We start from the raw sequence: 26,831 nt of genomic DNA on the forward strand, positions 1-26,831 counted from the left end.
GAAAATGCTAGGAGCACTCAGCTGCCCAGACAGTATCTGTGGAAAGAGGAACAGAATTAATGTTTCAGATTGATGTGCCTTCATCTGAGCTGAAGTGTAAGCCCTGTTTCTCCCTTCACTGATGCTGCATGACCTGCTGAGTGGTTTTCTTGCATTTTCTGTTTCTATTTCAGATTTCCAGCACCAGCAATTTTTTTTTCCATTTTTAACTTCTGTTCCATTACTTTTCTTCTGCGGGATAATTTTGCTCTAACACTTTTTTTCCTTTATAAAAATCATTATTTAAAATTGAGCACAAATACAGATCAGATTAATTTTTAGTTCTCCCAAATATTGACCATTTGAAACTGATGAGATTCCTGAATCATTTTCATTCAAACTGTGAACTGAATCATATACACAGTCACCTGCAACCCTGGCCCTGATATCTTTGATGGTGATTATCCAACCAATTCATGTTTTTTAAAATTCTGAACACACTATTTTTGTTTCAGTTACATTTGGGATTATTGGAAGTTTCACAGTGTAAGCAATTCTCATACCTTTGATTTGGAATTGCAGGTTCCCAGCACCTTGTTAATACTATTAAATAACACACCTACAGAAGTGATTTATTAAAATAAACAGTTTCACCTACCCGCCTGATGTTAGAGAAACCAGTGGCGAAGTGGATGGATGGTCCTTTGATCTGGCATTGGCAACCTATTATGTTCCAATATGGTAAAAAAAATTTAGAGCCCGCTGTGGTATTTGGTATCCAGAACCTTTAGCTCTGTTGGTAGCATTCCTGCATCAGAAGGTTGTTGGTTTGTTTTACTTTGTAGACCCGAGTTTAAAGAATCTCGGCTGACAATCCAATACCGTTCAGAGAGGATGCTGTGAATTCTGTCTATAAATGTGGAAATTGCTTTCTCAAGTAGACAATGAAGACCTCATGTGACAATCTTGAGAAAGAGCTGAGAAGTTATCTTTGTGATCCACAAAGATACAGTATATATCCCTCCATCAACATCGCTTCTCCGAGGAGCTGCATTTTTTACGCAGGCATTGTGAATTTTTAAATCCACACACACACACACACACACACACACACACACACACACACACACACACACACACATACACACACACACACACACACACACACACACACACACACACACACACACACACACACACACAATTCTTTGTGCACTTCTTTGCTCTTTTTGTCAATCAGTTGTCTGACATCCTCCTGAAGACCTATCCACCGACTTTTGTTAATTTGATGCTCTCCCTATCAGACTGAAGTCTGAAGAAAGCCTTTGCAAAAATAATTTGTTTATTTTTGGGACTTCCTGCCAGGCATGCGATATCTTTGCCTTTCCTTTCTGGTTTCTCTGTGTCTGTCTTGTTGAAGAAATGCCACTGTGCAGTCCTTGTGGCATGACTGTCTTTATCACAAACTTTTGAAGATTAAAATCAAAGCTGCTCCTACTTTGTGTCAAATTTTCTTCCTATACGTGCAGTGCAGGAATCCATGTATTATTTTTGGTAGCATTGATCTTTGAATTTGAGACACAGGAAATTCTGCAGATGCTGGAAATACTGAGCAATGCACACAAAATGCTGGGGAAACTGAGTAGGCCAGGCAGCACCAATGGAGGGAAATGATGTTTTGGGCTGAGACCCTTTATCAGGACTGGAAAGGAATTAGGCAGAAGCCAGAATATGAAAATGGGGAAAGGCACAAACTGGCGGGTGATAGGTGAGACCGGGTGAGTGGGATGATGTGAAATGTTGGGAGGTGATGGGTGGGTCATGGGGGAAGTGGAGAAGGTGGTCACCAAAACAGGGTGGAAGGGAAAACACCAAAAATTGCTGTTTGAGTTTAGAGCATCACAGAAAATGCTGGAAGATCTCAATAGGTCAGGCAGCATCTATGGAGGGAAATAAATAATCAATATTTCGGCTGAAGGGTCTTGGTACCAAATGTCACTGTTTATTACCATCCGTAGTTCTTCCAGTGTTTTTGTGTTGTTCTGGATTTCCAGCTTCTACTTAATCTGTTGTATTTATGATTTGGGCTCCTTGAATTTATCTTGTTTGATGGTTCTGTAGCTCCCTCTGCTGTCGAAATACTCCATTGCTGTCTCTCTCTGGAAGGTATTTCATTCATAAAGTGGTGCTGCGTGGAAATGGGCTGTTTTGTCCACTGAATCCACACCAGCCAGGAAACACACATTTACACAAACCCATTTTATTTCCCCACATTCATGTTAACTCCCCTTAAATTCTACCACTCACCAACACAGTGGGGGTACTTCAAAATAGCCAATTAAGGAACTAACCTGCACCTTTCAGCATGTGGGAGGGCATCAGAGCACCCAGAAGAGATTTGCGTTTACATGGGTATTAGTGGAGGTCAGGACTGAGCTCGGGATCCTGGTGCTGTTGAGATTCCAGCTTTACTTGCTGCCCCACATCTATTCTAACATTATTCCCACAGCTTGTTCTTTAATAACCGTCTCTGTCTTGTTCACTGATGTACTGACTTCCAACCCCTATGCTGCCACCTCTGGTTATTCTTCTCTACCCCAAGCTTTCACAGCCTCCTGTAATTTGGTGTTCCAATATTGTCCTGGCTTTTATTGTAATCCCAGTTCAGGCGTGGGGGCTCCTCTTCGGATATAATCACTGCTGCAGGTACTAAAGTTGTACTGATTCCTCCAATCTGCACAGTTTCACCTTCACATTAATGAATGTGAGCTAGCCCAGTAAAATGAGGTACTAAGCACGACTTTAAAGCACTTTTTAAAATTATGTACCCACTGGTTGCCTTTATAGAGGTAACCCGGTTTACTATGTCCATCATTAAAAATATCTTTATCATTACTTGCGGGGGTGAGGCAGTAGTCTAGTGGTTACTGTAATGCTATAACAGTGCCAGCCATCTGGGTTCAATTCTGCCGCTGCCTGTCAGGAGTTCGTATGTTCTTCCTGAGTGGGTTTCCCCCAGGTGCACTGGTTTCCTCCCACAGTCCAACTACATATAGGTTAATTAGTCAAAGGAGTGTATTTGGGTGATATGGGCCAGAATGGCCTGTTGCTGTGCTGTATCTCTAAATAAATCAGTGTCTGGTCCACCACTAATTGAAAGTAATGTTTACATTAAAATACCTGGCATCATTTAATAATTAATTGTGAGTATACTTTCATTTCTTTAGTAAACTAGAAAAAAAACCAAATTCTGGCACCTTTTAAAGAAGCTTAAATTGAAGATGCTTAAAGCTGACAAATTTGCTATTTGCGACAGACTAAGATTACATTTCCTTCTGTGGTTGATCCTGGTGCCCAGTCCACGTGCTTTAAACTTGACTTGTACTAGCATGTGCTCTGTTTTCAGTCTCTGCCCTACTTAGCTGACTTTAGGGAAATTGTGCTTAAATAGCCAGCACGAGCTCGGGTAGAGCTCAAACCTGAGGACTCGATCCAATCGCCCGACTGATCTATCAAGCTCCAGCCTTTTCTGCAGATCTTTTCTCTTTATCTAATGTGCGTTTGCCTAACTCAATGAAATACTTCCAATTTCAATTTCTACTTTTTTGACTTTTCTTTAATATTCCTTTGAATAACTTTTTTAATAATATTTTTATTTGTGTGTCCACATCTTCCATGGTCATTTTTTTGCATTAAATATAAAACAACTTCCCTGTCTTTCAAGAAGGCTGGAATTTCATACCCCCACCCCCACTAGCATCTCAGGAAACCTTCAGTAAAGATGAGTAGGACCATCTCTATATTAATGACAAGAGGTCGTTTCTTCTGTGTGGAGAATCTAGAGCAATGGTTAGGAGTAGGCAGCTAGCTATTCAGAGATGAGGAGTGGATATTGTTTATTTGGAACACCCTGATAGGCAGCTCCCTGTCCCAGAAAGTTATGGCACTCAGTCCTTCTCTGAGACTGAACGATGTATTTTTGGGCTCTAACGAAGTAATTAACAGACATAAGTGAAAATGGACAAATTCATGAGGTAGGTGTAGCGTACTGAATGCCGGAGAAGGCTTAGTGAGTTGAAAGGCCTTTATCTTGTGTTCTAGTTAAAGAGCCATCCAAAAACAACACATGTGGCGTTGGGCAATTCAACTTGACTCAGCTTGGAGCAGAGAATTTTGTGAAATTTTCTCAAAGTCACAGTCCCTGTCGGGAAGTTTGACAACTCACGCAACACCAACAACTTTTTCTTCCAGAGTTAAACTCACCCAATATGTTTGGATTACTTCAGTGTGTTGCTCTGCTCCTCTGCATTCTTCTGATAAGCAGAGGTCAACCATTCTCGTTGAGCACACTGCAAAAATGTGAGCTTTCTCAATCGAACTCTGCTTTGTTCTAATTAAAATCCTCCAGAGCTATCTCTGTGGTTCCGTGGTCGAGGATAATTTCCCAGCAGAATCTGCAGTCATGGTTTTAACCCGTGGCATCCACAATGTTCTTCTGATTGAAACAAAACAAATGTTCACTCACCTCTGGAGCATTTTAAGCTATTCTGACGAAGGGTCTCAGCCCAAAACGTCGACAGCGCTTCTCCCTATAGATGCTGCCTGGCCTGCTGTGTTCCACCAGCATTTTGTGTGTGTTGTTTGAATTTCCAGCATCTGCAGATTTCCTTGTGTTTGCTCAAGCTATTCCTGTTTGGTTTCAGATGTCTGCCAACTATGTTTTTGTGTGTTGTTTATTACCAGCTCCAAAACTGGTCATGCTTTTACAAAAACCATTAGATCAGGACCTATAAGTCATATACTCCTTTCCTTTATCATAGAATGACCTATGTAACTGTATTTTTTATTGTATTTGCAGCTCTGAGCCAGATAATGCTGTTTGTGGATGGAATGAATGGAGTTATTAGCCATAATGAAACTGTCCAATGGCTGTACACTCTGACAGGGAGCATGGTGAGTCATTGTTTGGCAAATGAATAGGGGCTCACGGCAAGGATGTTAACTTTCACATGAATTAAAACAGAGTGCCTGGTTTTTAAGTCTGAGCTGGGTTGGTTTACACCAGGTTGGACTTGGTCCTAAAGGATATAGTACAAGAATTAGCCCAGGTTTCCAAATCTCATCACTTCTCAATGAAACCTGCTGGGAAATGTGTGCGGCTCGGTGTAAGATGAGTATAGTGTGAAATTGCCATGTGGCTAGCCAGCCTCACATGAATAAGCACGTCTTGTGAACTGTTCAAATGTTGTTGGTGCTTGTCTGTGAGTTCCTCAGTGCTCTTTGTCTATGAGTATTAGCCTGTGACTATCGCCGGGATTTACTCAGACTAATTATGTGATGTTCCTCGGTTTAAATGTGTGTTCTTGGTCTGTGCATTCAACATTGGACAAATGTGTTTTCCCTTTTGCTCAGTGGTGTTGAAATTAATGAATGATTAAGGCCTCTGTTCTTGCCTTTTTGAGCTTCAAAATGTCTGTAAGACTAACGAACACAAAAAATGCTGGTGGAGCTCAAAGACTACATGAACAACATTCATAAATATTCCCCTGACCTCTATGAAAGATATTAAAACATTTTGTTAGACATGAACAAGCTATTAAAAATCCACGATTTGGTGCTTTCAGTCACTTCTGAAAATAAACTCTTGCAATTTTCTGATAACTCAGTGGATGTTAGTATTATAGGTATACAGTGGATTCTGGTTATTTAGGACACACTGTGGCCCGTACATTTTTGCCCAATTAAGTGGCTGCCGCAATTAGCCAAAGTTTCATGGAAATCGTTAAAAAGGAATTAAAAAAGTCTTTGGGGTAACTGCAAGTCTGTGCCTTTGCTGTTGCTTTGCTCACACTTCAGTGCTCGGTGGTGGGTGCCAATGCTTTTTTTGCCGGTGGGGGGGAGGGGAGATTGTTGTTCGCTGGCGCTTACGAGCGGGAAGGAGGGGAGCTGGGGGGTACTTTGGGGTTCTTACATTCAACTGTCATTCACTCTTTGGGGCACTTCTCTGTTTTTGTGGATGTTTGCAAAGAAAAAGCATCTCAGGATGTATATTGTATACATTTCTCTGACATTAACTTGGACCTTTAAACCTTTGAAAAGACAAACAAATTTTAACTGATTAGCCAATTACGTATTTAAATAAAATACGGAAAGAACTAGAACACTACCAATACCAGTACTGTAAAACTGTACAGTCGGCCCTCCTTATCCATGAGTTCCGCATGTGCGAATTCAACCAACTGTGAATCAAGAAAACCCGGAAGTGCTCTTCCAGCACTTGTTGTTCGAGCATGTACAGACTTTTTAAAAATTATTCCCTAAACAATTCAGTATAACAACTATTTTACATAGCATTTACATTGTATTAGGTATTATAAGTAATTTAGAGATGATTTAAAGTATACAGGAGGATGTGCGTGGGTTATCGTGGATTGGGATCGAAAAAAATCGGAAGTTCTCTTACTAAGTAAGTCAGAACAGGTACATCCAGTATTATTTAGCGCCAGTTAGTCAAACGTTTGTCTTAGTATATAGTATATATTTTACCTTCCTATGCATATAAAACACTTAAGAACTATTGTATCTATGGAATGCTCTGCCTCAGAAGGCAGTGGAGGTCAATTCTCTGGATGCTTTCAAGAAAGAGTTAGATAGAGCTCTTAAAGATAGTGGAGTCAAGGGATATGGGGAGAAGGCAGGAACGGGGTACTGATTGTGGACGATCAGCCATGATCACATTGAATGGCGGTACTGGCTCGAAGGGCCGAATGGCCTACTCCTGCACATATTGTCTATTGTCTATTGTTTCAGTGCCGGGCTCAGGAATGGAAGTTCCTGCATTCGATCCAGTGACAAACCGCTTCTGAGTGCGCTCTCCATCTGAGCCAGGTTGATGTTGAGGATCAAAAACCCAAAACCCAATAATTAAACCACTGCATTGCATTGCTTAGTAATAATTGTAGCTTTCATCAGGGTAGGGCCTTTCTCACTTTATCCTTTAAAATTGTTCCGGTCGTTGACTGACGTAGCCTAACGCTTTGCCAGTGACCGATGGCGTTTCACCTCTTTCAGATCGCTTTATTATTTCCACTATATTTTCAATCGTGATTATTTTCATGAACAGAAACACTGCGGATTCAGAGCTCTACCGCCGGGTCCTAATGTCCACTGCACTGAAACAGGTTAAATAAGGTCTGGGGTTCCGCTGGGTCCAAAGGTCCACCGCATTGAGACAGGTTGAATAAGGGACTTGAGCATCTGTGTTTTTTAGTATCCGCAAGGGGTCCAGGAACCAATCCCTCACAGATAAGGAGGGCCGATTGTATTCCTAATAGTTCTTTTGATTGGCTGTAAATGAATAAAATCAGTGCAGACAACTAGTGCTGCCTTCATACAATGCTTTTGATAAAACACCCTGTAAATTGTTATGCTTTGTGACTGTGGAAACTAATCGAAAGAAAAACAAAGCACTGGGATGAATGGATCTCTGTAGTTTTACTTTAGTGAGGCGCAGTGTCTGACACCACTATTTCCTTTATCTTTTGGAAAGCCACCTCACTGCTTTGTCCATTGGCATTTCCTCCTGATCTGTAGTGATCGAGTTCAAGGGGTGGACCACAGTAGCCAGGTTTGGCAGGAACCTGTTACAGTAGCTGACAAATCCTAAAAAGGACCACAACTGTTGACACATCCTTTGTTCTTGGGGCATCCACCACTGCTTGAATTTTCTCAGTATACTTAAGTAATCCTTGTGCATCTATAGTGTGACCACAGTAAGTGATGCTTGGTTTAAAGGATTCACACTTGTCTTATTGTGCTCTGAGTCCATAGTCTTCTAATAATTTTAACACTGTCCTGAGATTTAGGAGATGTTCCTTGACATTCTTACTGGTAACAAATTATGTCATCCAGGTAACACTGAGTGCTTGGACAGCCTAGCAGCACCTGGTCCATAGATTTCTACCAGTGTGCAGTTGCAGATGCCGCTCCAAAAATAAACCTATTATAGTGATAAAGCCCTTTGTGAGTGTTGACGGTGAGAAAAATTTTGATCTGTAGGTAGGCCTCAGCTAAATCCACTTTGCTAAAGTGTTTCCCTCCAGAAAGGTTTGAAAAGACATCCTTTATCCTAGGCAGAGAGTATTGATCTACTTCTAGTACTGTCCTGTTGATGACCTTAAATTCACCATTGTACTTGGCTAATGAGACAACTGGCATTGCCTGTTGGGCTCCACTCAACCTTGGAAAAGTAGCTCACTGGCTACTTTATTGTGGATGATTATAAGGAACAAGGTGGGCTTTGCAAAACTTGGGTGAGGTATTTTCCCTTCGATATGCTTGAGTTTCCAATGCATTCTTGAACACTGCTGTGGCATCCTCCAGTCCTTCTCTTAATTCACTTTCAGTTGGCTCTGTTGTAGAGGATATGGCATGCAAATTGTGGATGGCTCTTCCATCGAGTTGTAGTTGTCTCAGCCAATTCTGGCCCCATAATGCTAGTCCTCCTGATTTTACCACATAACAAGCTCAAAGTGGCTTGTTGATTCTTGTATTTCACTGTTCCAAATGTCATTCCCATAGGAGTTTTTTTAGTGGATGACTGAAACACTGAACCAATGTCTAATTCCACTTTAATTCATTTGCCGTTTACTTCAGGTGTAAGCCATATTGCTTGTCTCTTGTTAGTTTTCACTAAATCTTAAGGCTATTCAGTTCTGTGTCACTCTCATCATTATCAACATTTTCACCTACAGAATGCATGATAGTGCTCTTTCTGAAACTGCAACTTGACTTTTTTTTTTCTCTACCCTGTGCAGACCATTTACTTTTTGTCTGCCCAATGTACTCTTTGCATGTGTCCTGCATTGTTACATTTTCTGCAAATTCTACCCTTAAATCTGCATTGGACTGGTGTATGTGAACACTTGTCACAACAATAGCACAATTTGTTTGGCCAGGCTGGTTTCTGTTTAGACTTTGTAATTTTGTTTACGCTCACTTTCATTCTTGACTGCAACTCTATTGTGTCTCTGCCTGCTGTTTCCATTGATACAGCAATTTCAACTGCTCTTTTAAATGTAAGTTTTGCATCATTAGGAGCCATTTTTGAATGTTTTCTTCGAAGATTCCACAAACTAAACAATCTCTTAGTGCAACGTTAAGCCCAACTCTGAACTGACAATGCTCAGAAATTTCTTCAGTTGAGCTACATAAACTGAAATACACTCCCCTTCATTTTGATTCTACTTATGAAACTTAAAATGTTCTGCTATCAACAGTGGTTTTGGTTCTAAATATTACTGCATTGCATTCAAGCTAATTTCTGCTGGTTTGGTTGGAACAGTTAAACGTTGAAGCAAACTGTATACCTTTCCACCTTTTGCACTCAGTAACACTAGCACTCGCTTTTCATTGGCTGCTTCAGTTGCTTCTAAATACTGCTCAGTTCATCCAGTATACATTATCCAGTTACCTGTCGTGCAATCGAATGCATCTATCTTTCCAATGCAGCCAACTATTTCTGCTCCACATTATTATTTATTATTATCACCTGGTACTCATTGTTTATGAACCCGTAAATTTTGTTCGTTTTTGCCCTTCTTTAACAGTTAACTGTCTCTCTCCCCTTCTGCTGCACTTTTTTAAAAAAACTCTAACGTCTCCCCTTTCTGAAGAAAAACTTGCTGTGCTTCAGCAGGTAGGTAGTTGCCTCGGGTTCAGTTTAAAACATCCTCATCACCACTGTGATGTTTGGTAACTCTAGAAACTAATTGGAAGGAAAACACAGGAGCTGGTATGAATGCTTCTACTTAGTTTTATTTTAGTGAGATGCCCATATGTGACATGTAATAACATGTGACATTTACATATAACATGTAATGAATTATGTACTATACAACAAAGAATGCTGAATAAAATAACATTACTCAAATATTACTGAAATACAATTTCAGTAATACTACACCAATTTCCATTTTCATTGTAACATTCAAGATAATTGTAGATACCTTCATATTCTTCATAGTTTCTAACTTGCTGAAGTCATGAAATTGTTTTATTTTCACTCCTGGCTGTTTCTGGCATCTTCAAGCCTGAATACTTGAAACCACAATGAGCAAAGCTGTTCTGAATTGCCTTGCTGCTTATTTCTCGACAACTATCGGTGACAAAAATCACTGTTTTTGAACACATACACACGCAGCTGATGCTAGTTTAAAAAAGATGTTCACTCTGAGCACTGTGTTGTGTGTAACAGCCATGAAAGTGCAGGTGTCTGACACTAATTAGAAACTATTTAGCAACCGTCTCTTGTCCCAATTAAGTGGCATAGTATCCCAAATAAACGAAGGGAATCCCAGCTATTTTCTCCAAGTAGTTTTTTTTTGTTTCTTATATCTAAAATAAGAGTCTGCCCTGATTAACTGATAGCACAATTAACCAGAATTGACTGTAATGAAATTATTATCCTGCATTTGGGGGGGAGGTGGCAAATGGGGGACAAATAATTGAGCTTTTTTTTTAAAAAAAAAGATGTCATTCTAAGTAGGTAATTTGTATTTTTTCCTGGTCAAGGACATGTCATTAGAACATTCTTTGGACATTGGAAGCCATTGTAACTTCCATTTCTCTTGGCAATTCTAGCATCCATTCATTAGTCACTTTTTTAGCTATTTCCTGTACCTAGTAAAGTGGCCACTGAGTCTATGTGCATGATGTTCTGCAGCTGTAGCCCATCCACTTCAAATTTGATGTCTTGTGCATTCAGAGATGGTCTTCTGCACACCACTGTTGTAACGTGTGGTTATTTCAGTTGCTGTCGCCTTCCTGTCAGTTTGAACCAGTCTGGCTGTTCTCTGACCTCTCTCATTAATAAGGCATTTTCACCCACAGAACTGCTGCTCATTGGATATTTTGTTTTTCTTTTTCACACCACTCTGTGTAACCTCTTGTGCGTGACTGTTGTGTGTGAAAATCCCAGGAGATCGGCAGTTTCTGAGATACTCTAACCACCCCTTCTGGCACCAACAGTCATTCCACGGTCAAAATCACTTGGATTACATTTCTTCTCCCATTCTGATGTTTGGTCTGAACAAGTGAACCTCTTGACATGTCTGCATGCTTTTATGCCTTGAGTTGATGCCACATGATAGGCCCATTAGACATTTACATTAACAAGTAGGTGTATAGGTGTGTCTAATAAAATGGCCACTGGTATGGTGTACTGGTCAAACCAGAAACAGAGCAAGTCAAAAGCCAGATGTTTTCATTTCAGCAAAACTCCAACAATCCATTTTTCTCACACAAATAAATATTAACTGCACCTTTGGCCTGGCAGCTATTTATAATGTTGTGTTACTTTGTGCAGCTGAACAGGAAACAGCCATTTCATCATAACGTGAACATGCATTGTTTTGCAGAGATCTTTATAAGCTGGTGTCTTTGGGCACTTGCTATGGATTCATTGAAGTCTAACATGACTAAGAAAATTGTATTTTGATTTTCTTTCTTTTCCGTCAATGCCAAGCAAGATGAGTGAGTGATGAGAAAGCGTAGGCTTATTTAAAGATTTTGAAAATTAACTCATGTTTTGTTTCACGTCAGAAGTCAAATAAAAAATATTCTAGCACTACCCATATTGAAAAATGGTTTATAAGGCACGTCTCACCCAATTATTGAGTTGTAGACCCCTTCCCACCCCCCGAGTTATAAACAAAGAATACTGATTTCAGGCATGTGTCAGTGCAGTTATTTAGAGTTCTGAGTTTGCCTTTCACTTTGTTGCCAGTGTCTATAGTGCATACTGTGGCTGAACAGGTATCAGCACAGAAATTTGCATGCTGCAATGTGTTGCTCATTTAATCAGATCAGAAATTTTGCTGGATGTCCTCAAAGTTTTTTAGTATCCAAAAATATATCCTTAATTAAATTGGATTCATTTAAAAAGAGTCATTTAAAATAAAAGCATTGCTAGATTAAAATAATCTGATGATGTAAATAAAGTTGCCACACGGTTCATCAGATTTTAAATCTGATTGTCTGTACCAGTGATTTAAGTTAAAATTTAATTTCCACTCAGTTAATGACCAAAAATGTGCTCTGTTTATTCTGACACGTTGGAACCTCTGAGGACAGAGTGGGTTCTGGGTGAGCGAGCAGGTGCTGAGACTTACAGAAGTTTTGAAGTTAGTTAGTTGAAGTATTGAGGTCTTTTGTTTAGTTGTGGCTTGCAAGGGTGAGACAGGAGGGATGGAGCAGATAGGATCCAGCTACTGCAATCTTATTGCATTGCCTGCCTGTTACAACACTTTTTGCAGTCCCTGCCTGTTACAACACTTTTTGCAGTGCCTGTCTGTTACAACACTTTTTGCAGTCCCTGCCTGTTACAACACTTTTTGCAGTCCCTGCCTGTTACAACACTTTTTGCAGTGCCTGTCTGTTACAACACTTTTTGCAGTGCCTGTCTGTTACAACACTTTTTGCAGTCCCTGCCTGTTACAACACTTTTTGCAGTGCCTGTCTGATAGGTACATGGAGCTTAGAAAAATAGAGGGCTATGTGGTAGGTAAATTCTAGGCAGTTTCTAGAGTAAGTTATAGGGCCTGTAATGTGCTATGTTCTAACACAGGTGAACAGTTATTACTGACTGACTGTCTTTCTTCTTCTGCATCTTTCTGCACCTTCTCTTAGAGGCAGGGATTTGATTTGGTAGAACATAAGAAATAGGAGCAGGAGTCGGCCATCTGGCCCGTTGAGCCTACTCCACCATTCAATAAGATCATAGCTGATCTGACCATGGACTCCTCTCCACCTGCCTGCCTTTTCCCTATAACCCTTAATTCTCCTACTATGCAAAAATCCATCCAACCTTGTCTTAATTATATTTAATGCAGTAGTCTCCACTGCTTCATTGGGCAGAAAATTCCACAGATTCACTATTCTGGGAAAAGCAGCTCCTCCTCATCTCCATCCTAAATCTATTCCCCCAAATCTTGAGGCTATGTCTTCTAGTTCTCACCTACCAGTGGAAACAACTTTCTTGCCTCTATCTTAAATATCCCTTCCATAACTTTATTTGTTTCTATAAGATCTACTCTCATAATTCTGAATTTCAGTGAGTACAGTCCCAGGCAGCTCAATCTCTCCACATAGTTTAACCCCCTCATCTCTGGAATCAACCTGGTTTACCTCCTCTGTATTGCCTCCTAAGCCAGTATGTTCTTCCTCAAGTAAGGAGACCAGAACTGCACGCAATACTCCAGGTGTGGCCTTACTTGTACCCTATACCATTGCAGCATAACCTCCCTGTTGTTAAATTCAACCTCTTTTGCAATGAAGTCCAGCATTCCATTTGCCTTCTTGATAGCCTGCTTCACCTGCAAACCAACCTTTTGTGATCCTTGCACAAGCACTCCAAGTTCCTTTGCACAACAGCATGCTGCAATTATTTACCATTTAAATAATAATCTGCTCCTTCATTTTTCCTTCCAAAGTGGATGACCTTGCATTTACAAGCATTGTACTCCATCTGCCAGGCCCTTGCCCACTCACATAACCTATCTATATCTCTCTGCAGACTCTCCATATCCTCTGCACAATTTGCTTTTCATGTCAATTTAGTGTCATCAGTAAACTTAGTTACAATACACTGGGCCCCCTCTACCAGATCGTTAAGGTATATTGTGAACAGTTGCAGGTCCAGCGCTGACCCCTGTGGCACACCACTCACCACTGATTGCCAACCAGAGTAACACCCATGTATCCCAACTCTCTGCTTTCTATTGGTCAGCCAATCCTCTATCCATGCTAATACATCACCCCCAATTCTATGCATCCTTATCTTATGGATAAATCTTTCATGTGGCACCTTATCAAATGCCTTCTGGAAATCCAAGTAAATAACGTCCATCTGTTCCCCTCTATCCAGTGCACTCATTACATCCTCAAAGAACGCCAGTAAGTTGGTCCAACACGACCTGCCTTTGCTGAATCCATGCTGTGTCTTTCTGATGGATCCACTTCTTGCCAGATGCCTCGCTATTTCTTCTTTACTGACAGCTTCAAGCATTTCCCCCAACTACAGATGTTAAATTAATTGACCTATTGTTCCCTGCCTTTTGCCTACATCCTCTTTTGAACAGTGGCATGGCATTCACCACCTTCCAATCCGCCCAGAGTCCAGAGAATTTTGGTAAATAATCACCAAATCATGTAGTATAACATTCTGCCATTTCTTTCAGTATTCGGGGATACATTCCGCCAGGACCAGGGGACTTGTCTATCTTCAGGCCCACAAGTTTGCTCAGCACTACCTCTTTGGTGATAGCTATTGTATTGAGGTCCTTACCTCCCATCACATCCATAACATCTCTCTTTGGCATGTTAAACGTGTCGTCCACCATGAAGACCAATGCAAAATAGTCATTCAATGCCTTGGCCATTTCCTCATTACCCAATATCAATTCCCCCTTCTTGTGTTCCAAGGGACCTAGATTAACTTTAGCCACCCTTTTCCGCTTTATATAATTATAGAAACTTTTAATATCTGTTTTTATATTTTGTGCTAGTTTATTTTCATCATCGAGCTTCCCTTTCTTTATTGCTCACTGAGTGGTTCTTTGTTACTTTGTTACAAGAGTCCCTCTGCTCTTGGCGACTTTGTATGCACAAGCTTTTAGTTTGATGCCTTCTTTTATTCCCTTAGTTTTCCAAGGCTGGCTCTCCCCACCCTTACTCTCCTTGCTTTTAACTGGAATATACTTTTGTTGAGCACCGTGAAAAACCTCTTTGAATGTCTTGCACTCTTTCTCAGCCGTCCCACCATATAGCCTGTGTTCCCGTCTACACTGGCCAAATCCTCCCTCCTCCCATTGAAGTCTCCATTGTTTAGGCATAATGCACTGGTTTTAAATCGAACTATTGCATCCTCTGTTTGTATGAGAAACTCAGTCATTCTGTGATCACTCTTTCCAAAAGGATCCCTGAATACCAGATCGCTAAGAGAAGAGCCACAGTATGAAATTTTTGAAGTTGATGATTTCCTTAATTTGGAAGGTGGATTGTGTCTGTTTATGCAAGGTACAACAGGTTAATAAAATTTTCTTTTTCATAAAGACAACAGAAAATACCAATACATTCTTTAAGGTCCTGAAGGGTTTAGCCATGGTGCTTCACAGTTCAGAGACCTGTGCTTGATACTGATCTCTGGTGCTGACAGTGTGGAGTTTGCATGCTCCCACTGTAAGGTGTAGGTTTCCCCTGGTGCTCTGGTTTCCACTTGCATCTCAAAGATGTGATGGCTGGCAATTAGCTGCTAGTGGAGGTGGTGGCAGGAGAATGATGGGTGGATTCGTGTTAATGCAGATGCGAGAGGAGAAATGAGATTTGTCTAAGCGTTTGCTTGATGGTTAGTGCAGATGTGGACTGAAGGGCCTGTAACTGCATTTTGACTGTATAAACCACTTCTCATTGCAGAGTTAGAAACATTTGGTAAATGAGTGTGAACTTCAGGCATGAAAGGATGGCAATTAATTAAAAACAGGCACATTACATGAAAGAAAATGAGACTCTGCAGTTTATCACACTGTTCTACACTGCCACCTCCTGGATAGGCTAGTGTTTTCAGGCTAAAACGATTCCCTCCCTCCCTCTACTGTTAAGCTGGAAAGTCTGGCATTCGCTCAGATTGCTCTTGTGTTTCTCAATTCCAGCACCGCTTGGTGGTGAAGACTGCTCTGAAACTCCTGTTGGTTTTTGTGGAATATACAGAGAGCAACGCGGTTCTTCTGATCCAAGCTGTCAACATTGTGGATGATAAAAGATGTAAGTACTATTTTACTGGGTATCAGGAGAATTGCAGTCGGACGGTGCTGATGTTCCAAACACAACATGAAAAGCAAGCAGAGTATCAAAACCCAAGTTTAACGTCGACTTCAGAGTAAATAAAGTCCCGAAGGTGCTAATGTACTTAAATATTACAGTGGTTGTGACCTTTTCTCTGCTGTTGAGTATACTTATTTTGAAGTTCAGAATTAATACAGTGCATGTGAAGTAAACTTGTGTATCTTTTAAGTGTGCTGCTTAATTGAGATAGCAGGCTGTGCTTCTCTCTTTCTGTGCCGGTGTTCTGTGACTGACAGCTGGGCATTCCACCCTGCTGAGCCCCTTCAGAACAAAACTGAGAAGAATTTACTGCCTTTTGAGTTTACAGCTTTTAACCTGATGAATAATGTGGAAGGGGGTCACAAGAATCATAACATTGGTGACAGCAGATGAAACACAGAATGAAGTCATTTCATGCACACCTGATAGGCAGCTGGATTGTGGGTTGTGACTACGAACTAGATGAGAGGAAAAGAGCAAGGGGTTGCATTTGAAACTCACCTGGAGTTGTTGTCAACCCCTTGGATTATTCAGAGGAAAGGTCAGTATTACTGACTTGGTGGTGGGGATGTTGAACAATAAGACTGAGCTTCTGTATGACTGAAATCTTGAACTTGTGAAGAGAACAAGAATATTAAGACACTTATTGGGATTAGAGGTTTGGGACAATTGGATTGAGGTTTGAGGTAATGAGATAAAAATTATTGTGCAGCGCACAAAATGTTGAAGGCACTCAGTGGGTCACGAACCTCCTTGGAGGGAAATGGACAGAGGATGTTTTGGGATGAGACCCTTCATCAGGACTAGGAAAGAAAGTGAGGAGGTAACCAGTGGAGGGAAGGGGTGGAGCAAGAGCTGGTGGGTGATAGGTGGCTCCTGGTGTGAGAGGAATGCTAGGCCGGTGAGGGAGAAGGAGAGAGGGGATAATGTAAGAAGCTGGCTAGGCTGAAGTGTCAAAGGGCTGAGAAAAATGGAATCTGATAGGAGAGAGCAGTGAAGCATCAGGTAGAGAGTGGAATCAGAGGGAGGAACGTGTGTGTGTGTGATGGGCTGATACAGAGGGTAGAGGAGGGGAAGAAGTAGGGGTGCTGGGGCCCATGGGATTAGGAAGACAAAGGGGAGGGGATGATCAGAGGAGAGTGGTTACCAGAAGTTTAAGAAATAAACGTTCACAATTGGTGTTCCATAAAATATGGATCCATGCCAATAACTTGTTTGATATGAGAAAGAACATGAGAGAGTTCTCCAGGTTGTATTAGGAAAAAAAGGCATAGGGCTGGCTTATTGTAAAAATGTTCTCACATGGCAGCTGCCCCAACACTCACCCTTAACAAACTAGTGGCTCAATGGTTTCCAGTATCCTTTTCCCTGGAGCCCCCTGGCCAGGATCTATGACCTACATTTTATCTCTCATTCAGCAGAACTACAAAAGAGAAATAAAAGGTCATTTCACCTCTTGTGCCTTTCCACAGTCAAGGCTGATCGAGAGGACTAGTATATAAAAGCACCAATGCTTTATAAGGCATTGGTCGGACTACACAGAGTATTGTGAGTAGTTTTGGGCCCTTGTGTAAGAAGAGTGCATTGTGCATTGGAGAGTGTCCAGAGGAGGTTCAGGAGAATGATCCCGGGAATGAAAGGGTTAATGTACAGTATTGTGCAAATGTCTTGGGTACATCTATACAGCTAGGGAGCCTAAGACTTTTGTACGGTACTGTAGTAATTTTATGTATTGCACTGCACTGCTGCAAAAAAACCCCACAAATTTCATCATACCTGTGAGTGATGGTAAACCTGATTCTGATGAGGGTCTCTATTTAGGACTGGGAGTAGGAAGGGGGCAGGGAGAGAGGAATCATTGTTGGGAAAAGAGGAAGGGAGAGACATTCAGTAATGATTAGTAAACCAATTTTTGGAATCAAATGACTTTGTCTGGTGTCTCGGGACTGGGTGTGCCTGCATCCGTGCCACTCCCCACCCTTGGCAATCCTTCTCTGTCTGTCACCCGTCCCACACCCCACATGCAGCACTGCACCCTCGCCATTCCCAACTTCCTTTGCTCCTGCCAGTTTTACAAACTCGCTCTCCGTTCCATGCTGACAAATACAGATTGTGCAAAAGTCTTAGGCACCCCAGCTACAACATATGTGCCTATATGCAAGGTCCTGTATGAGGAGCTTTTGATAGGGCCTGTTCTCACTGGATTTTAGAAGAATAAGGAGGGATCTCTTTGAAATCTATCAGGTATCAAAAGACCTCAAAAGAGTGGGCATGGAGAGGATACTTCCTATCATGGGAAGTCTAGGACCTGAGGATGCTGCCTCAGAATAGAGTGACATCCCTTTAGAACAAAGTTGAGGAGGAATTTCTTTAGCCAGAGGGTGGTGAGTCTGTGGCATTTATTTCATTAGACGGCTGTGGAGGACAAGTCAGTGGGTATATTGAAGTGGACGTTGATAGTTTCTTCATTAGTACGGATATCGAAGGACATAAGGGGAGAAAGCAGGAGAATGAGGTTTGAGAGGGATAATAGATCAGTCGTGATGGAATGGTGATGTGGACTCAATGGATCAAATGGCCTAATTCTGCTCCTATGTCTTATGGTTTAATGGTGATTACTTCAATGCCATGTCCTTGTATTATCCCCATATCCCCAATTCTGTAATATCCAAAATTCCATTCGTTATTCACTCCAGCAGTGAAAGTGTGCAACTCTGCTGAGCTTGTCTGGTGAGCACAATGCTTTGGGACCTGATCATTAATAAATGCTCAATGAAATCCTCCTTTGGGCAGCCTTGCACCACCAATTTAACACATCCACAACCTTCCATGTGATGAACTCTTCTTGGCCGCAGTAGATCCGAAAATATGGCCTGCGTCCACCACAGCAGTATTTAGCTGACTTAAGTGTGGTGGAGACAGGTTACTAATCCATCTGCAAATGTAGGAACTTCACAAATGTGACGCCTTTTGCTTAAGCCAGACAAACATCAAAGTTCTGCAACCATCATCCATGTTGAACAAGTACAACAGAAAGTTGTGGGCTTACGATGGTAGATAAATTGGCCAATGTAAGTTGTATGAAGGCATGGTAGAGTCTAAGAGGAGGTAATGTGAACATGTGCGGAAGAGCTTACAAGGAAATTTAGCATCAGCTAGCAGTAACTCAGCGGGCTGAAATGCATAAGGGAATGTGAAATATGAAAGAAGCAACCACTGATCCAGCTGTTAGCTCCTAACATGTTTGATTCCACTTTTTCCAAGATCCTCTCTCAGTTATTGTGGAATTTATTATCAGTTAGCTGTTGAAGGTTACATAATGAACTTAAGGCAGGCAAAGAGTATTGTTCGATCTGTTTGCAGTGCTTCAGTAAATAAAGAATGAAATTGGGAATAGACTCTCCTGTCTCTTGAACCTGCTGTGCCATTTTAAGAGATAATGGCTGATTCTGCACCTCTCCACTCTGCTCAATTTCCTCACATCCATGGCAAACAAGAACCTCAGCAGTGGATGTGAACAGTGGCTGTACATTCTTAGTACCGTGTTCAGTAGTGTGAGCAGTGGATTGGGTTCTGATGATAAATAATAGGAAGGATTGAGTGCTCGGCTGTGGTGGGTGATGGTGGTTGCTGTGGTCTTAGGGAACTAAACTGTGTTGAGTCACTATGTTGCGAATGTGATGAAAACTGTCCTTGATTGTTAATGGGCCATGAAAGTGCACACAGAAATGGTGAATATCAGGTACAAGTCTATTCCTAGTAAGAATATTTAAAAGAAAAATCCAAAAGAAATTCAATGTCAGCTTTTGTTGTCCGATGTATCTAAGTTATTTGGTGAACCTCCTCTGCACCACTTCCAAAGCCAGTATATCCTCCCTCAAGTAAGGAGTCCAGAATTGCACGCAGTACTCCAGGTGTGTCCTCACCAGTACCCTGTACAGTTGCAGTATAACCTCCCTGCTCTTAAATTCAATCTCACTAGCAATGAAGGCCAGCATTCCATTTGCCACCTTGATAGCCGGCTGCACCTGCAAACCAACCTTTTGTGATTCATGCACAAGCACCCCCAAATCCCTCTGCACAGCAGCATGCTGCAATTATTTTACGATTTAAATAATAATCTGCTCTTTTTTACACTTTATTCTGTAATTCTACATCGATGTTCTGTGTGATGATTAGATCTGCATGCAAGGCAAGATTTTCGCTGTATCTCAGTACAAGTGACAATAGTAAACCAATCACACTGTGAACGAATGGGAGTTTCAGGAACGCACTCCTGGCAAGCTGAAAGATGTTATTGCCAACCCCACTTTTCCTCCTGGAGTTGGTTTTCTTTACTGTCAGTCATGGCAGATGGGAGAGAAAACTAATGAACACGCCAAATCTCACCAGACACAATGCTGAAGCCTTTTGTACTGTTGGAGGTGATCCTGATGTGTTCACGTATTTGCGAAATTTCTGGGCTGACGTTTGTTCTTGCCTTCTCTTCCCCTGGTCCATACCATGGCCAAGGACAACATTGTGGGCAGTATAAAAGAGCTTGTGGTGGCTGACACAACACACTCTGATAGAAAGGCAAGAGAGCAGACCGCCTTATCCTCTTTGGGGTTGGTTTCTGTTTATTTTGCTCAATTTCCGCCTCTTCCCAGGATAAAGGCTTGATGTTATCTCTGACCATTCTTTCACACAGACTTCACACCACCAGGTTCAGGAACAGTTACTACTGTACAAACATCAGGCTCCCTTAACTGGCACGGATAACTCATTCTCCGTAACTCTGAACTGATTCCGCAACCTACATACTCACTTTCAAGAATGCAAAAATGAAATTCAAGGTAGTATTTGGTGACATCTGTGCACTTTGATAATTAATTTACTTTGACTCCAAAGCCCTTTAGGATCGCTGAACCATCTAATCAAGTTTGGAATCAGTTCTAAAACGGAAGATATAATTTAAGAGCTTGTGTGTGCTCTGTATAAAATAGTAAAAGTGGAAATGGTTCTCCAAGTGTTAGTGCACCATTGGCAAGGCAGGAAAGTGGGGTCTGTTTACTGTTGGTTCATTCCTCCTTGCTGTCTATCAAGTCCTGCTGGAACAGAACAAAACAGGGTATTTTAATGATGTTTTGCAGTCCGTTTGGTTAGCACAGCTGTCTCACAGCTCTAGTGAGCCAGATTTGATGTTTGACTTCCAGTGCTGTCTGCACACACGTTGTCTGGGTTCTTCCACATCCTAAAGATGGAGGTTAATTATAGATTGCAAATGACCCCCAGGGTAGGGGGATAGATGAATCAGGGTGGAGTTAGTGGGTATGTGAGAGGAGGGGGATGGTATTGCTCTAAGAGCTGGCATAGAATCGATGTGGTGAGTGAGCTTTCCCCATGTTGTGAGAGTTATATATCCCAAATAATACAAAATAAATACAAGTAATTAAATTCTGGCTAAAATTGGATTGTGAGAAGGGGCCGCTGGCTCCAAGGTGAATAATTCAGTAAGTATGTCTCTGTGTGATAAGCAGGTGCTTTTATAAGGGGCTAGCGTGGCAGCGTAGCTGTTAGCCTAACACTATTACAGTGCCTGCGAACCCGATTCAGTTCCCGCTGACATCTGTAAGGAGTTTATATGTACCCCCGTGACCATAAGGGTTTCCTACACGCGCTCCGGTTTCCTCCCACATTCTGAAGACGTACACATTAGTAGACTAATTGATCATGTGCGTGTAGTTGGGCAGCGAGGACTCGTTGGAGCAGAGAAGCCCATTATAGTGCTGTATTTCTAAACTAAACAATAAATTTATACAGGTGCTTCATAATTCAATGAAAGGTGCTTTACATTGATAGCAACTGAATCACTGAGTGGAAGCAGAGAAAATGATGAGGCGAGATGGGAACAGATGGGAATTTGTCCTGTGCATTGGTATATTAGAGTACTGTGCAAAAATCTTAGAGAGATATATATATATATATATATATATAATGTATTGTATCATACTGCTGCAAAAAAAAAGCAAATTTCATAACGTGTGAGTGATGATAAACCTGATTCTGCTATGTGTCTCTATTGTGGTCTGAGAGTGGGAAGGGGGCAGGGAGAAGGGAGTCATCTTTGGGCAGAGGCGAGGGAGTGAGAAGCACTAGACAGACATTCTGTAATGACCAACAAACCAGTTGTTTGGAATCAAATGACCTTGCCTGGTGTCTCAGGGGTGTGTCTGCACCGGTGTTTCCTCCGCCCCCGCCCCTGGCACTATTTCTCTACCATCTGCCCATCACCCCTTGTGCGACGCTCCACCCTCGCCATTCCCAACATCGTTTGCTCCCTCCAGGTTTACAAACTCACTCTCTGCTTCACATTGACAATACAATACTGTGCCGAAGTCTTAGTCACCCTATTTGTGCCCAAGACTTTTGCTTGGGACTGCAGGTTGTAGTATGGACTACCTTAAAAGAAGGTGGATATAACTTAAGTGTTAACTTTGAAAATGGGAGAGAGAATTTACATGATAAAGAGATGTTTGTAATTACCTGCAGAAAGAGTAGTGGACTAGTACCGGTTTGGAAGGACATGATACGCTGAAAAGCATTTACCATACTGTGTAAATCTGGGTCATTCTGCATTAATCTGCCTGTCTGAAATTATTATTCTGATTAAATATAATTTTTCCTAATTTTGCAGTTACAATTTACAATAATGTGATTAAATAATGCTTTAAGCTAAATTACGTTTTATTCCGACATTTAAGTGTTTAAAATTCATTCTTCAGGCACCAAGAAATGGACGAGCTTAGTTGAAATTCTGGAGGAGAAGAATGGGGCTGATTCTGAGCTGCTTGTTTTCACTATGACACTTATTAACAAGGTAAAAACTGTGTTTCTTCTGCACTTAACCCTGTGGGCATCTATGGCCTGCATCCAACCTTCACTCTCCTCCAACCCTGGATTGCTCCAACCATCTTCATTACGAGTCCCAAGTGAACAGATTCTCTGAGGCACTACTTATTCTTTACAAGTTAATTAGGGTGCTTTTGCAGAGAAATCATAACAATTGAATACATGTGGTTATTTACAGCTGAGGCAATTTGATGTTCAGTGAGAGAACAAGGTTGGATTTATGTAATGGCTTTCACAAGCGCAAGACGTTCTAAAATGCCAGTGTTACTCATTTTGGAGGGTAGCCATGCTTGTAACACTACAATTAAAAAGTGTGAAATATTTTGGAAAACTCTTTGGTGGAATGATATAATTGGAAGTGAGTGCCTGATAGACCTAATAGTAACAAAATTACTTCATTTCCTGGCAATTTTATTCCTTTCCCTGAGGGAAGTGACTTGTTATTGGGGGTATGGATTTTTTTTTTGCAAATGCCAGCAAAGCCTTCCTACTGTGCCAGAGTCAGCTTTTATTTAAGTAAAAGACTTTCTGCATGTTGGGAAGCTTTTCAACTGCAGGAAGCATAACGCACAGTCAGATTTCTGCCAGCTTTTCATGTAAGACATAGGAACAGATTTAGGCCATTTGGCCCATCCAGCCTGCTCTGCCATTCCATCTTGGCCAGTTTATTATCCCTCTCAACGACCTTCTCCTGTCTTCCCCCCCCCCCATAAATTTTGATGCTTTTGCTAATCAAGAACATATCAAACGTATAATTCTATAATATAAATGTATAATTCTCCGTAACTTCTGCCACCTCCAACGAGATCCCACTACCAAACACATTTTTCCCTCCCCCCCCTTTCTGCTTTTCGCAGGGATCACTCCCTATGCGACTCCCTTGTCCACTCGCCCCCCCCCCCCCCCGGAACAAGTGCTACACCTGCCCTTACACTTCCTCCCTCACCACCATTCAGGGCCCCAGACAGTCCTTCCAGGTGAGGTGACACTTCACCTGTGAGTCGGCTGGTGTGGTATACTGCGTCCGGTGCTCCTGGTGTGGCCTTTTATATATTGGCGAGACCCGACGCAGACTGGGAGACCGTTTCACTGAACACCTGGTCCACCAGAGAAAGCAGGATCTCCCAGTGGCCACACATTTTAATTCCACGTCCCATTCCCATTCTGATATGTCTATCCATGGCCTCCTCTATTGTCAAAATGAATCCAAACTCAGGTTGGAGGAACAACACCTTATATACTGGCTGGGTAGCCTCCAACCTGATGGCATGAACATTGACTTCTCTAACTTCGGTTAATGCCCCTCCTCCCTTTCTTACCCCATCCCTGACATATTTAGTTGTTTGCCTGTTCTCCATCTCCCTCTGGTGCTCCCCCCACTCCTTTCTTTCTCCTGAGGCCTCCTGTTCCATGATCCTTTCCCTTCTCCAGCTCGGTATCACTTTCGCCAATCACCTTTCCAGCTCTTAGCTTCATCCCACCTCCTCCGGTCTTCTCCTATCATTTCGCATTTCCCCCTCTCCCCACTACTTTCAAATCCCTTACTATCTTTCCTTTCAGTTAGTCCTGACGAAGGGTCTCGGCCCGAAACATCGACAGCGTTTCTCCCTATAGATGCTGCCTGGCCTGCTGTGTTCCACCAGCATTTTGTGTGTGTTGTTGTAAGAACATATAAAACTCTGCTATAAATATATGCAGTGACTTGGCCTTCACAGCTGTCTGTGACAATGAATTCCAGAGATTCACCAACCTCTGGACAACCTTTTTAATGCCATGGAACCTTACCGTTAACCGAGAGGTCCATGGACCCCTGGTTGGGAACCCTTGGGCTAAAAATTCCTCCTTATCTGTGTTCCTAAAGGAGGTCCTTCTAGTCAGAGGCTGTGCCGTCTGGTCCAAGACTCCCCCAACTATAGGAAACATCCTCTCCATGTCCACTCACTTAGGCCTTTCAATAGGATTCAGTGAGATTCCACCTCATTCCTTTAAACTCCAGCAAGTACAGGCACAGAGCTGCCAAACACTCCTCATATATTAACCTCTTCATTCCTGGGATCATTCTCCTGAATCTCTGCTGGATCCTCTCCAATGCAAACAAATCCTCTCTCAGATAAGGGGCCCAAAACTGCTCTAAGTGCAGACTGACCAATGCCTTATAAAGCTTCAACCTTATCAATTCACATGTACGTGTCCAGTAAAGATTCCTTCCCTCCCCCCACCACCACCCCATCCGAACTGGGGACTAATAGTAAGCACTGGAAGCACCCTGGCTGAGTTTGTCTGACTCAGTATGGATGAAAGATGAATTGCAGCTTTTCCAAGTCTTATGTTGCTGAAATAATCAAATAATCATTGCCCAGTCTTTCAGGATGACTGGCAAAACAAATTACTTTTTAAACAGCATTACAATTTGACACGGAACTAAAATATTTTCCACTCCCTGAGAAGCACCAAATGTGTAAGATGATAGTCTTCTCATTTATTACACAATAAACTCCATAATTGAGACCCAGTTCATGAATTAATGATTGAAAAGGCTCAGGTTCTCTAATAATTTTGTACTGCAGTTTTTCTAGAATTTTTAATATTGAGTAGAACTGGGCACAAAATATTCATGTAGGAAATATGACTCATAATTGGCTGCAGTGCAAGTCTGAATGTTACTGGCCAGAAAATTATTTACACTTTGTTTTTGGTATAAACAGCACGTAATTTAAGAACACAAACTTAGTGTATTTTCAGTCAAAAGCTAGATAATTTTTTTTGTCACGAACAGAGAAAGATGATTACATCCTTGAAAGTATTCAAAATATACAAGTTTGAAGAGACTGATGGGCTTGGAACAGTCTATGCTTGTCAAATGGCTGATTCCAAGACTTCATGCTAGATTCCAGCATTCACTCCACTAAGCCACTTCAAAGAGCTTTACAATACAGTGCATGGTCATTTCTTCCATCGTGTCTGTGTTCGTAATTTTCTCAACATGACCCATTTGATCTAAAGCTACTCTCCAACTAGATTGCTTCATTCTTTTATATTTCTCTTAAGTGGCTTTTCAAATACCTTTTAACAGAAGGGCACTGTGCTGTTTAACGCAGGAGTGCGGTCTAACCAGGTGCAATAATGATATATTTTACACATTTCCATAATTAGTTTCTACGATCTTCGTAGCTTCTGGGGTCCAGTGAAATTTTCTTCAATGCCTTAAGTCCCTCTTCTTGTTCATCTGTACTGCACCTCATCTTTTGCTTTTGAGTTTTCCAATAATGGATAGCATAACATTATACAAAGCTCTAGGCATGACTCTGGTTTCCAGTTAAGTGTTTTCTAATGTCATTATTAGCCTGCTCTTGTATTCTCTGCCTTAAGATGCAAAATAGATTATTCATTTATGGCCCTGTCTACTTGTGATGCTTGTTCAATAATTTAACTATCTGGTACATCATGTTCTCTGTAATCTATCCAAAATCTTTTGACTAAAAATACACTTAGTTTCATTAATTTGTTTCCAGATTCTGTATTTTTCTACAGTAAAATATTTTTCTACCTCATTCACCTTGCAATCTTTCATTCTTTTGTTAAAATTTGGAAATGATCCCAATTTGAGCAATCAGCAATATTTAACATTGAGTCATGGAATGATACAGCACTGAAGCAAATCCTTCTACACCTCAGCCACGCACTGACCAGGGAGACAGGTACACACACAGCACCTCATCCCCACTGACCAGGGAGACAGGTACACACACAACACCTCATCCCCACTGACCAGGGAGACAGGGACTCAAACAGCACCTCATCCCCACTGACCAGGGAGACAGGTACACACACAACACCTCATCCCCACTGACCAGGGAGACAGGTACACACACAACACCTCAGCCACACACTGACCAGGGAGACAGGTACACACACAGCTCCTCATCCCCACTGACCAGGGAGACAGGGACTCAAACAACACCCCATCCCCACTGACCAGGGAGACAGGGACTCAAACAGCACCTCATCCCCACTGACCAGGGAGACAGATACACACACAACACCTCATCCCCACTGACCAGGGAGACAGGGACTCAAACAGC

General features: G+C 41.7%; 1 protein-coding gene across 4 annotated transcripts in view; it reads left to right on the forward strand.

Annotated features, from left to right (window-relative positions):
• Positions 1–26,831, forward strand: part of fhod1 (formin homology 2 domain containing 1) — a 305,371-nt gene that overhangs the window by 152,421 nt on the left and 126,119 nt on the right. For all 4 annotated transcript variants that reach the window (XM_073069862.1, XM_073069863.1, XM_073069864.1 and 1 more), the window contains exons 6-8: positions 4,838–4,932; positions 15,687–15,798; positions 22,623–22,717. In XM_073069862.1, coding sequence (XP_072925963.1) covers positions 4,838–4,932; positions 15,687–15,798; positions 22,623–22,717 — 302 coding nt within the window. The remainder of the gene's footprint in view (positions 1–4,837; positions 4,933–15,686; positions 15,799–22,622; positions 22,718–26,831) is intronic.

Source organism: Hemitrygon akajei, chromosome 17 (genome assembly GCF_048418815.1).
Source record: "Hemitrygon akajei chromosome 17, sHemAka1.3, whole genome shotgun sequence".
Classification (NCBI taxonomy): domain Eukaryota; kingdom Metazoa; phylum Chordata; class Chondrichthyes; order Myliobatiformes; family Dasyatidae; genus Hemitrygon; species Hemitrygon akajei.